We start from the raw sequence: 13,892 nt of genomic DNA on the forward strand, positions 1-13,892 counted from the left end.
TCATTGCAAATTAATTTCCATAATTTATTACGTAGTATATAATAACGTAGATAATCGAAACATTCGTGCAATAATTACGTACATAAATATGTGTATATATATTTTACATAGCTAAGTCAAAATTATATAATGACATGAATATTTTTTAATTAAATAACATATAATCAGTTTTTAAGGTTTAGGAGAGAATATTTAGCATAATATATGAATCTTTAAGAATGGAATATTCAACAAATCTTTTAGTTTTATAATGGCAATCAATAATATCTTTTCTGATTCTTTCCCAATAAGGCAAAATAAATTTAGACTAATAATTATCTTTTAAAATTAAAAGAGAGGCCAATCAATGAGTGACATTTGTCATCACCACATTGATTTCCTCTCTTTTAGTATATTATATAGATTCTCTTCCCTGACGCAGTCGGAATTACCAAAGAAAAGCAAGCGCTAATCTTTAGAACGAACGAACAGATTTACGAGCGATACATCTGTAAAAGCTCCGGAATCCACCAGAGAAAGAGATAATTTTATTATCAAAAGAATAGTTGCCTTCTAATGAAGAAAATAAAGTGTTTAAATAATTAACACAAAATCCTAATACGAAACGGAATTAAAAACAAAAGTCGAAAATAATTAAACTGCAGTTTTCGAGCCCTAGACGAACTCGGATGGCTTAAAAAGCCCATCAATCACGGCATAGCAGTGTGTTGAACTCGTGGGCCCGTTTCCTTTCCGAAAACATATTCTATTAAGCAATCGGACACCGGAGGCTCGACTAGTAGAAATCATTTCAGCAATTTTTGACAATTTGCTTCTTTGTCGAATCGTGCAGCCATCCTTCCTACATCATTCTCGGTCTTTTCTTTCCTCCAAATACTGTCCATTACCAATCCTTGTTTCGATCCCTTTCCCTTTGTATTGCTCTATATATCCGAAGTTCCAAAACACATTGCAAAGGAATACAAAGTACTTTAATTGCTTGTTTTCAAGTAATCGAAGTCTGCCTTGAAGGTGTCAAAGTGGTCATCCTAATTACTATGGTTCCATTCAGGTCATAAGTGGAAATACTACGTACGCCGTATAATATGAATCATTTGTGCAGTATTATGATATTTGTAGACTTCACAAATTCTTATTTACAATGGGTGTACAATAAATATTGAACACCGGAGTAAAAGTTAACTTTAAATGCTTAAAAGTTATGCATATATATATAAAAGTTATCTATTTTTCAGTGATAAATTTTTTCATTTTAGTAAAAATTATTTCTTCAAAATAACTAATGTATAAAATTAATCATTTAACCTTTAAAATATTTATCTATCATTTTTTTTACTAATATAAAAGTTAATCAAAATTAGGTTAAAGTTACAAAAAAAAGGGAGTTATATTGGTGTACAATAAATTTATTGTACACCTTGTGCGCGCAAGACCTTTTGTATAAACTTTTATATAAGGCGGTCTTACACACAAGATCACTTTGATGTCATATAAGTTAAGCAATTAAATCAATTAGGTAAGTACTAGAACTAATTAGTTAAGCACCGAAAACAGTTAGTTAAGCAATTAAACTAATTAGTTAAGCATTAGAATTAATTAGTTAAATAATGGAACCAGTTAGTTAAGCAATCAAAGGGGGCTTTCCAATAAAGGCAGTCTTACACAAAGTTACCGATATTTACATTTGGGTTTTTTTACCTTCTAAAAAATTAAAAATTACATTTGTGTGTGGTCATATTCGGATATTTATACTCTCAGTTAACTTGTTGATGTAGCCTTGTGAATTATGGAGGAAAAAAACGTAGTTAAATAAATTTTAAACCAAGAACCAATATGAAGTATAAGGGTCCGTTCCGCGTTATTAGTCGTTTTCAGTTTTTGATTTTGAAAGTCATCATTTGTTCTTATTTACATGACACATTTGGGTTATGGACACTATTTATACAAGCTCATTTAACTTCATTTTGTGATTTATAATACTTAAAAAAAACATTGTCGTTTTAATAGATTCGTCTCAATAAATATTTTTTAAATATCAACTTTTTATAATTTTTTTTAACCATAATTGAAGATATTAGTGTTTGAAATCATGTATTGGTAAATGTGCCTAAATAATTGTGTCATTTAAAAAAAACGGAGAAAATATATAATTTAAATTGAATCATATATTAGAAAATATGCATAACTATATTAATCAGGTTGATATTGAAAACTAACCCAAAATAATGGATAGCGTTTTAACGATCTCCTTATTTGTATTTATATTTTCCTAAAAAACAAAACATAACACCGGCCGACGGGGTTTAAAGACTACTCCTTTCTTAAGCATCATCAAATGGTGCGTTAACAAACACAAAATCAAAATATTTCCGATAATGCCGGCGTTAATATTTTGATGCCCAGTAGACAACAACATCAAATTGCTTATAACCCTCCTCGGTGGGTAACACTTTTATGTTATGGCTTACTATAATTTATCAAATTGCTGATAAGAAACTGTCAAAACATGAAATTTTAGGGCGTTGGGCGTCGTAGATTCCCTTGGACTACGACACCCTTGGACTTTCTATTATTCTTGTTCTTTTTTTACTGTTTGAGAAGTCGTCCTTTAATTTCAATAACTGAGACTAGCTGGCCAACTGTATAAAATAAATTAACTCCTCCATAATAATTTAGTTGAAAGGTAAAATAAATTAACTCCTCCATAATAATTTAGTTGAAAGGTTATTTTCCAATTTCCACAGTAATAATGTATGGCCAAAATTTATCCAGGTTTTTAATTACTACCCTTGTACCTTTCTGACAACATGCTTTTATTAATTTTTTCTCTTTCTACCTATACTAATGCCATTAAATGTCTTTCTTTCTTTATTGAATTCAGTTTGACTTTTGTTACTTTTATATATTTATCATATTTTGTGATTTATATATTGGAGAAACATAACACGAGTAAGATTTTGTTATTTCAATTCGTCTCAATTTATACTATTAAAATATCCATTTTTGTAACTTTTGGTCATTGATAATTAAAAATATGGTACGTGGTATTGAATGTTAAACTTATGAATTAACCAGCAAAGTGGTCAGAAATGTCAAGTTTAAAAATAAATATTAAAAAAAAAGGAGAAAGTAGAGTTTTTTTTTGTTAAAAAGTAAAAGTTGAGAAATGAATTTCTGAACTAAATTGAAAGAATTGAAATGGACCAGATTGGTTGTATAATTGAAATTTAGGTTGTGAATGATATTATTATTATTCAGAATTATTTATTGGAGTGCAGATTTGCGTTAGTACTGACTGAACTACTAATCAATATCTGGGGTGCAAACGGCTTAAGATCTTAGGTCCACCCTCATCCTTTTTGCACAAGTTTGGTGAGATGGTCAACATAATTTCAGTTTTTTAAATTTACGAAACAAATTGTGACCACATTTCTATTCAAAATTTGAAAAATATCTAACCCATCTGTGTTAAATCTGTTGTAAACTTGATTTTGGCGTAAGAATTTCATTCTCAATACTAAAATCCAACGCTTTAACCCCAAGAACTTACAAGAAATTGTATTATTAACGACGGGAAATCCCGTCGCGAAAGGCCAATAATCGTTGATTAACGACGGGATTTCCTGTCGCGAACCCGTCATAAAAGGGGGCCGTCGTTAATAGAAAATCCCGTCGTAAACCCGTCGTAAAAGACATTTGCGACGGTTATTCCCGTCATTGTTTGGTTGTTAGCCCCGTCATAAAAGGCTTTTGCGACGGAATTTTTAACCCGTCGTAATTAGGTTGTCGTTAAAGATACAAATTTTTGTAGTGTTTTTAGAGCTTGAGAATCAGATGAGTTTTGTCTTACCATTTCCATGCTTGGTCCCCTAAGCTTTCAAACCATACTTCCTTGCCATGGCTATAGTGTACGGTGTGCTACTATACGTCTGAGAGAAAATTTGGGGAGAAAGTCAGGAGGTCACCTTTTTTTTCCTATTTATGAGTACAAAGTTACAAACCTTATGATGTGAGTCGAGCATGAATTGAAACATTTCCCTTTAATATAACTTTTAACCAATATATATACACGTAATATCAACTAGTCATGCATAACCTTGAACTTCAACCAAAATTACATGTTACATTTATGCATAAAGTAAATACTCATAGTTATCATGAATATATAAAATGATCGACCTGTTATGTAAGCAATATATTCATGAAAGATACGTAGTAGTTCTCTATATTTCGTTTGGAGTCGGCCTCCAAATTATTTAGGATCCTACTACATGCACTACAAGAAATTGTATTATTAACGACGGGAAATCCCGTCGCGAAAGGCCAATAATCGTTGATTAACGACGGGATTTTCTGTCACGAACTCGTCATAAAAGGGGGTCGTCGTTAATAGAAATCCCGTCGTAAATCCGTTGTAAAAGACATTTGCGACGGTATTCCCGTCATTGTTTGGTTGTTAGCCCCGTCGCAAAAGGCACTACAAAAAATTATACTATTAACGACGGAAAATCCCGTCGCGAAAGGCCAATAATCGTTGATTAACGACGGGATTTCCTGTCGCGAACCCGTCATAAAAGAGGGTCGTCGTTAATAGAAAATCCCGTCGTAAATCCGTCGTAAACCCGTCGTAAAAGACATTTGCGACGGTTATTCCCGTCATTGTTTGGTTGTTAGCCCCGTCGCAAAAGGCTTTTGCGATGGGATTTTTGACCCGTCGTAATTAGGTTGTCGTTAAAGATACAAATTCTTGTAGTGAGGCTTTTGCGACGGGATTTTTGACCCGTCGTAATTAGGTTGTCGTTAAAGATACAAATTCTTGTAGTGATGTACACCTATTGTACAAAACATCTTGTACATATTATGCTTTTCTATTGGTTGAAATGGCATATTTATTGAGTTTCATTCTCATTTTTTAGTAGGTTTGATGATGTGTCAACAAATTAATGGTGGTATACAAGAAAATAGTCTTTTCCATTTATTTATAAATAAAAAACCCCTAGATTTGGGGGCATGGTCAATTCTATCCCATTAAAACGAGTATACGACCATACAGACATGCAGTAATTAGCTGGCATGCATGATGGCATGCCCCCTTTTAAGTAACATAAATTCTCCTGAACAAAGTCACAAATGGCTATTCCTTCCTTTTTTTTTTATTTAAAATAAAATTACAATTATTTACTAATTTTTGAAATAATATTTTATTAATTTAATAATTTAATCTCAATAAAGCTAGTCTCCTATGTTGAGTGTTTTAAAAACATAAAATTTTATAATTTTTGCTAATACAAAATTAAAGATATTGACAGGAGAAATTGTGTATTACCAAATGTATACAAGTCAAAACAATAATAAAAGGTCTTGCATTCACAAGATGTATAATAAATTTAGTATACGCCAACATAATTTTTATCTAGTTTTCTCTAACTTTTATCCAATTTTTTCTAATTTTTATATTATTATAAAAAAAAAGTTGATAGATAAAAATTTAAAAGGGTTAAATGATTAATTTTATACATTAGTAGTAATTTTGAAGAATATTTTTTATTAAATTGAAAAATTTTATCATTAAAAAAATATATAACTTTTACATATATAAAATTAACTTTTAAGCATTTTACGTTAACTTTAATTTCGGTGTACAATATTTATCGCACACACCATGTAAATAAGAATTTGTGAAACAATAATAATATCAATATAAGAAACGAATCATATCTATCTACCCGATATTAGTCTAGTCTTAGATTTTACTCCTTATAAATTAAATTTTGATATAAATTTGATGACATTTATTGAACCTCCAACTTCCCCAATCTTTCTTTATAAACCCCACTTCATCGACCTCTCTGCATCACCAATCCAATAACCAAACAATAGAAGAGAGAGAATTAAAAAACATTAAACATGGCAAGGTGTAATGCTGCTTTGGTATTGGCTGTTGCGTTACTTGTGGTTATGGTGAACCACTCTGCATTTGGTGCTAGGACCATGCAAATGAGCACCAATACCAAGGCTAATGTGGTTGATATTGATGCCACTAGGGCTAACCCTAGTGGTGGTCTTGCTGACAACAAGAACCTTTTGTTTGGTGGTGTTGGTAGTGCCATTGGTGGCACTGCTGGCTTAATTGGCCCCTTTGGCGGTGTTGTTGGGGGTGCTGGTGTTGGTGGGGGTGTTGGAGGTGTTGCTTTCCCTGTTGGTGGACTTGTTGGTGGTGGTGTCGGCGGTGCTGGTGGTGTTGGTGGGATTATTCCTTAAGATAATTCTTAGCATAATGTTAAGCTAATTAAGTTACGTATGTTAGCTAATGTACGGCTGGATTTGGGTGGTTTGTGTTGTAAACCATCTAATGAGTTAGTTACTTAGTTATGGTTAGGGTTTCTCAGGAGTTGTGTGAGGTAACGTAGTAATAGTGAAGGTTGTTTAATTTAAATGAAGGATGTACGTTGCATTACTTGCATAGTTGCATGAGGATGAGTTGTACGTCCACCTAGTAGTAGTATTAGAATGCAAGAGTGTGTAATAGCTTATTAAATGTTGAATCTTGTTTGTCATTTTAGTTTGTGTGTTACGAAAAATGTGGTTTTATGTGTAAGCAATATTGCTAGCTATGTATTGTGATTCAATCAACTAGGAAAAAAGTTTGTTCTATATTTCTTACTTATCTTATTTATCGCTTTTTATAAACAATCTAAGTATATATTAACTATAGCAGATTATTAGTTCTTAACCAAAGTTGATCTTAAAAAATATATGAACGGAGAACATTATTGAAATTGGTCACTCCTTTCGTATAGCTCCATCATCATGGTATATATAATTCAATTACCGCAAATGTTATCTTATTGTTACCCCGACTTATCGTTACATGATTCACCCTTTTGACTCGAGTTAACACTCTCAATTAAAATTGACCAGACTATTGAAACAAAACGACATACACAAAAGATGACAAAAGTAGTAAAAAATAAAATAAAATAATATACCGTACTTTAAAAAATAATAAAAGTTATATCATTATCAGCCTCTCATCTCTCATGCCCCCTTTATAATTAAGTTTGACTACCAACCATTTTTGGTTATATCATTCACACAATAAACCATATCAACATTCAATTTCAGGTGTAATATTATTTTATTTTATGCACTTTTCACCTTTTCTATGAGCACGTCTTAATTTTTCCAATTTATTTTTATTATTTTAATTAATCGTTTTCATTGCTATTTTAGAAGAAACTATTGTCGTTGATTGTTACTCCTGAATTTTGTTCAAGTCAATTTTATAATAATAGAAAAGAATAATAAACAAAAAGTGTTTCTATTTTATATCTTACAATAACCAAATATTTGTGAATGTACCATATAATATATATTTTATGATACCTACAAATTGTATGTCGATGTAAGTCCTTCACACTTTATATACATATAAATATATAATACTCCCATGTATTACACGGGTCAAAATACTAACGGTAGCTTTTGTGTAACACCGCCTTATCGGAAAGAACATTTTAATTGTTTAACTAATTGGTTTCATTGCTTAACTAATTATTTTCATTGATAAACTAATTATTTTCATTGCTTAACTAATTGATTCGAGTGCTTAACTAACTACACTACAAGAATTTGTATCTTTAACGACAACCTAATTACGACGGGTGAAAAATCCCGTTGTAAAAGCCTTTTGCGACGGGGCTAACAACCAAACAATGACGGGAATAACCGTCGCAAATGTCTTTTACGACGGGTTTACGACGGATTTACGACGGGATTTTCTATTAACGACGGCCCCCTTTTATGACGGGTTCGCGACAGAAAATCCCGTCGTTAATCAACGATTATTGGCCTTTCACGACGGGATTTCCCGTCGTTAATAGTACAATTTCTTGTAGTGTTAGTTCCAGTGTTTAACTAATTGATTCCATTACTTAACTTATATCATACCAATACGGTATTTTGTGAGACCGCCGTATATAAAAATTTGTAAAATACTAATTTCAAATTAATAATATAGACGATAATCATTGTTCCTAAAACTTATCGTGAAACTGTGGAAGAATGTGTAAGCTAAAAATCCTATGTTGTGCAATTAGATTATCAGCGGTCAATGAACCCTTTGTTGGGCCTTTTGTATATACTCAAAAAGTCAAAAGTCATAACCACTAACTTGCAAGTCTAATGGGCCTTAGATTGACTAATTTGCCAGCAAAAATAGCCCAAACCACTAACTTTTTCCTTTGTTGATATCATCAAATGTTTCAGGCTTTCAGTTGTGTTGCTCCCTGCCTTCATCGTTACTCCATTTTTTTTCAAAAATAAAAAACCATTATTACTGGAAAACTAGTTGGAGGTAGGTGTGTTGCATGTGTCCGTTAAGAAATTATAATTTTCACATTAAAAGTGTGTTATCTTTAACTTATATGTCCGAACTTATCTGAACCGAGTTTATTAGAATTTATATCATCCTATTTTAACTTATAGTATCTTACAAAACCTTATTTAACTTATATCATCTTATAGTAATAGAGGATACTAAGGGATACTCGTAATTGTAATATTGTACGTTATTATTATATATATGAGTCACATACACTCGTATTAGGGTAAGCCGTATCATTGTATTCACATGGTATTAGGAAAATTACATAGCTCGGTTGGTGAGATTGCCCAGCAAATTCAGCAAGGCCCACGGCCTGCTTGTGGCACATTTCCTCGTGCCACTGCTGAACCGTGGAACTCACTGAATAGTGAGCATTGTTCCACCGACACCACCCCGAATTCAAGCCCACAGCTGCACTCCACAACTCCTTCTCCCTTGCATGCGGCCCATAACTCCCCAGTGGCCCACAACTTTTCAGCGGCCCAACTCAACATAGATAGTGTTGTTCCCTTTTCTAGCACAACGCAAACACTCAATGAGCCCAATGCCTACACAAATTCATTGTCTTCCTTGTCATCGGTTCATGCCTCACCCGCTATTGCACCTCCTTCGAGTGGTATTTTTGCGGTTCCCTCTACGAGTAATGTTCACGAAATGCGAACACGTGCTAAAGATGGAATTTTTAAACCAAAATCAATATTAATTAAATCTCAATACAGTTGAAAAAGAAAAGGCACCAACTTGTTTTTCAAAAGCTAATAAAATTCCGAAATGGCGTGAAGCTATGGAGGAAGAGATTAATGCAATGCTTGTCAACAAACCTTGGGATTTAATACCTTTTGATGCGTCAAAGAACTTGGTTGGTACATTTGGATTTATACAATAAAAACTGACGAAGATGGTAATGTGATTAGGCCTAAGGCTCGTCTGGTTGCTCGTGGGTTTGGACAGCAAGAAGGTATAGATTATTCCGAGACTTTTAGCCCTGTTATGAAATCAACAACTATTCAGTTGGTCTTGTCTTTAGCTCTTTCCTCTAATTGGGTCATTCGTCAATTATACGTTAAAAATGTGTTCTTACATGGTGACTTAATTGAGGAGGTATATATGAAACAACCGGCCGACAGGTTTCATTCATCCTGATTTTCCTAGTCACATTTGTCGTCTTAGGAAAGCAATCTATGGTCTGAAATAGGCTCCTAGAGCTTGGTATCTTCGCTTCAGCAGTCTTTTGTTACAACAGGGGTTCTTTTGTTGCCAATCAGATAATTCTATGTTCATTTTTCATCGTGAAAAATTCATTGTGTATCTTCTTCTTTATGTTGACGATATCATTGTCACAGGCAACTCGGCTCATTTGATCACCAAATTCATATCCCTTTTGTCTGTCGTGTTTGCTATGAAAGATCTGGGCGATCTGCACTAATTCCTAGGAGTGCAGGCGGTGCATACTTCCAAGGGTTTATTTTTGTGTTAGAAAAAATATGTTTATGATCTACTTCGTAAATTCCATCTGCACACTGCTAAACCTGTCCGTACCCCTCTTCCTAGTCATACCACACTTTCTATTACAGACGGTGATTTATTATCCGATCCTACTGAGTATCGCAGTATGGTTAGGGCTTTACAGTACTTGACTATGACAATACCTGATATTACATATGATGTGCATTTAGTTTCCCAATTTATGCATGCACCCCGGCCCGTACATCTTACTTGTTGGTTGTCAAGCGTATTTACAGGTACTTGCAGGGCACTTCAGACTACGGTATGTGGCTTCACCCCGCCCTAGACATGTCTATCATGATTGCCTATTCAGATGCGGTTTGGGCAGGTTGTCCCAATAGTTGTCGTTCCACCACTGGTTATGCAATTTTTCTTGGTGGCAACCTAATATCCTGGCGCTCGAAGAAGCAACCCACTGTCTCCAAATCTTCCTCAGAAGGAGAGTATCGCGTTGTTGCATACACAGTACAAGATACTCTCTGGATACGTTTCTTATTAGCTGAGTTGGGAATCATCATCCGCGCCCCCGTGAAGCTCTTTTGTGATAATGTTTCTGCATCCTATCTTGGTAAATCCGGTTCAGCATGATCATAGAAAGCATATCAAAATAGATTATCATTTCGTTCGGGAGCATGTTGCTCGTGGTGACTTAGTTGTACGATATGTCCCTATTGAGTTACAAATCGCTGACATTTTTACGAAAGGTTTGTCTGGTCATCGTTTGAGTTTTTACGGTCCAATCTGCACGTGGTTCCCCCCTGCACAGATCGAAGGGGTGTAATAGAGGATACTAAGGGTATGCTCGTAATTGTAATATTGTACGTTATTATTATATATATGAGTCTCAGGCACTCGTATTAGGGTAAGCCGTATCATTATATTCACATATAGGACCTTCTTTTATATAGGTGCGTATAGCATATGGTAACATCATTGTATTGTTGCTCATAAAAATATATAGAAAAAAAATATCTTCTGATTTCTTCTTCCTGAAAATATTTTTAACGCATGTATTGAGTTCTAAAATCCTTCTTACTTGAGTGCACAATTTAGATGATTGTTGTGTACTTGTGTTAAATCTTTTGGAACAACCCCGTTTTATTTGCACCTTATTCAGGGTAAATTTTTCTTCTAAGACAATGTTACTAACACGCCACATCTTTATAAACACCTTAAACAATTAGCTCAAATTTCTTTCTAATGTTTTGCTGATTTTACAGTGATTTTCCTAAAATAATGATACTCCATTTATACAACAAACCAAAACCCAAGTAACGTCACTCAATTACAACTTACAAGCATTCCACTGTCTAAGATAATAGACCGAGCTAAAGGATCCGCCTAGAATATGCCAAAGAATTCGATTTTTATATCTCGCCCTGTTGAATTCTCTGGGGCGTTTGGTTTGGAGAATTTATTAAAGGGAAAGACAATGAATTAACCTAAATGCCTTTATGTTGTTTTCTAGACCAATTTAAAATTTCCTTTACCCCTATAAGGCTATGATTTCCTATACCCCCAAGAAATCATCCTTACCCCCAAAGTCCTCTTCATCTATCTTAGCACTTTGATTACCCTCGACTATCTCATTGCACCACATCAAACCACCACCTGGCTAACACCACTACAACCAGCAACGACTCCCTCCCAACCACCGAACCACCTAGGGAACCACCCGACCACCACTCAACCTACGGTCTACAGTTCAAATTCAGTAGAGAATTGATGTCAAGTTTGTGTGTTTCTATCTCTAAGTACACATACAATGAGAACCACCAAAATGAATAAGCTGTTGGAGAAGCAAGATTCGTAAACACCTATTGTTAGGAATTAAACACAACTTAGTTAAGTAGACAAGAATACGAAACAAACTTGTTTGGTTTAATATCTTGTTTCCTAGTTTAATTAGAATTGTAATTAGGAAACTAGATATATTTTGGTAAATATATCTAGTTTCCCCCTCTATTCTAGGTTTTCAACTGAAATAAATTTATTTGAACTTATCTAGCTCAACTAAATATAACTGAACTTAATTAACTAAACATATTTTTATTGAAAAGAACTTATTTGCGTGTTTAATTGTCTAAAAAGAAAAAAGTATTTTGCTGAACACCTGAACTTATATGATATTATCCGAATTCATGTGAACATATTTAAACTTATTTTTGTTTACATAAGTTAAAATAATAAGTTGAAACAAACAGATTCTTAATTCAAGCAAATTTACAGCTCATTTAATTTTGATATTAAATTTTTGATTACAGCTCATTTACTAAATCTCGTTTACTAAACCACGTTTACTAAAGCTCATTTAAAGCCATTTGATTTGGCTCGAGATCGAAATTGAAACGAGCAAGTATAAGCCGAGACCGAGCAAGAATTTTAGTAAAATAGCCTGGCTCGAACAAAAACAATAAAAGCTCGTTCAAGCTCGAGCCGACTCGAATACAAATATTTCTTAACAAGCTTAGCTCAATAAGGTTATTACTCGGCTCAACTTGACTCGACTCATTTGCATCCCTAATCCCTCCTTTTTAGACATCCAATTACATTTCTTCAATTTTTTATGGGATACATAATTTATAACCCAAAAAATAATTTTATACTCTAGCTATATGCATAATTCTTACGGGTTTTTTATGAAATGCCCCTGAGGTTTGCAAAAACGCACCAAATACCCTCGCGTCTTTTGAATCACATAATATACCCCTATTTTTCCATACTGTTCATGAGATGCACCTTGGGTTAACGGACGTTAGTCTGCCGTTAGTCTCGGTTTACTATTTTGCCCTTAATGTTGTTATGGCGCCATTTGACTCTCACCCCTCAACAGAAACTCAAAAAAAAAAACTTCTCATCTTCTTCTCTTTCTCTCTCCTCTCCCGTGTTCTTCTTCAAGCTTCAAATCTACTCGAAACCTAGTAATTCTGGGTAGATCTTCATTTTTCTTGTGAAATTTGCTACGCACCTTAAAGGCGAGTTCGTGGGGGTGATTTTGGTTCATTCGCGACAAAAAAGGGAGAAAATTGAGACGATTCACAGCGCGAGTTAGTGTCAAAGAGGAATCGCCAATTTTGAAGTTGGATAATCTACCTCCAGGTAATAATCTCTTCGTCGCTGTATTTTTTTGCTTGTAAAGTTGTTTTTTTCGTGAAATTGATTAGGGTTAGGGTTTGTGAAATTGTCAGTTATTTTTTTGAAATTGAGCAAATCTGTTGTTAGTGTTAGTGATTGATAGTGTTTGTTTTTTCTTAGAAATGAAAATTGTGGTTTTTGTCTGGTTGATTATTCGATGTTGGTTATTGATCAATTGTGGTTGTTGGAATGAAAATTCATGTTTCTTTCCTTTAGGATGATTGTTATTTGGTTGTTACTGCGTTATGGATCACATAGCTTTGATATTAGAGTTACAGACATGGAAAAATATCGTTTTGTTGAAGTTGTTTCTTGATATGTTTGAGGAATCAGTTAAGCAAGATAATTTTTTGCCTAGTACCTTTACCTTCAGTCTCCTTGTGGTAAGGTTGAGTTGAATGATGATAAGACCTTAAGGCATTTGTGGGGATGGAATTGGGGTAAAGACACTGTTGAAATTTGGGTTGAGGGAACAGATAATCCAGGGTTGGTGTTTAGGACTGCCGTTGCCACAATTGAGAATCATAGTAAGGAAAAAGAGAGGAAACTTAAGGAGAGACAAGAGGAACTGCTGAGGGCTCAAAGAGAGGAGGAAGAGGAAATGAGGAAAAAACATGAAAGGGAGGACATTTTGAGGGAAATACAAGAACAAATGGAGTTCACTGTGGCTATGGAGGTCCCTGTGGTTGATTGTGAGGACTTGAAGGTTGATATGTGAGGATCATTAGCAAAGATGATGTTGATGATGTGTTTCCAGGTGGCTCTCAACCACAACCAACCCAAGAATCCCCACCCCTAAAGCAAAAACATGTTGCTTCTAAGCCAAAAGCCAAGGCAACTGCTTGACCATCATGAGAACATTTTT

General features: G+C 34.1%; 1 protein-coding gene across 1 annotated transcript; it reads left to right on the forward strand.

Moving 5' to 3' along the window:
- The first annotated feature begins 5,907 nt into the window (after positions 1-5,907).
- LOC110775508 (glycine-rich protein 5) lies at positions 5,908-6,261 on the forward strand. The gene has a single exon (XM_021980108.2). It carries the CDS (start codon positions 5,908-5,910, stop codon positions 6,259-6,261), a length of 354 nt encoding a protein of 117 aa, XP_021835800.2.
- The last annotated feature ends 7,631 nt before the right edge of the window (positions 6,262-13,892 follow it).

The sequence above is a fragment of the Spinacia oleracea genome, chromosome 6 (assembly GCF_020520425.1).
Source record: "Spinacia oleracea cultivar Varoflay chromosome 6, BTI_SOV_V1, whole genome shotgun sequence".
In the NCBI taxonomy this organism is placed as follows: domain Eukaryota; kingdom Viridiplantae; phylum Streptophyta; class Magnoliopsida; order Caryophyllales; family Amaranthaceae; genus Spinacia; species Spinacia oleracea.

Bases quoted from the DNA above. Each gene is read 5' to 3' on its own strand.
- LOC110775508 (XM_021980108.2), top strand. From the start codon at position 5,908: ATGGCAAGGTGTAATGCTGCTTTGGTATTGGCTGTTGCGTTACTTGTG.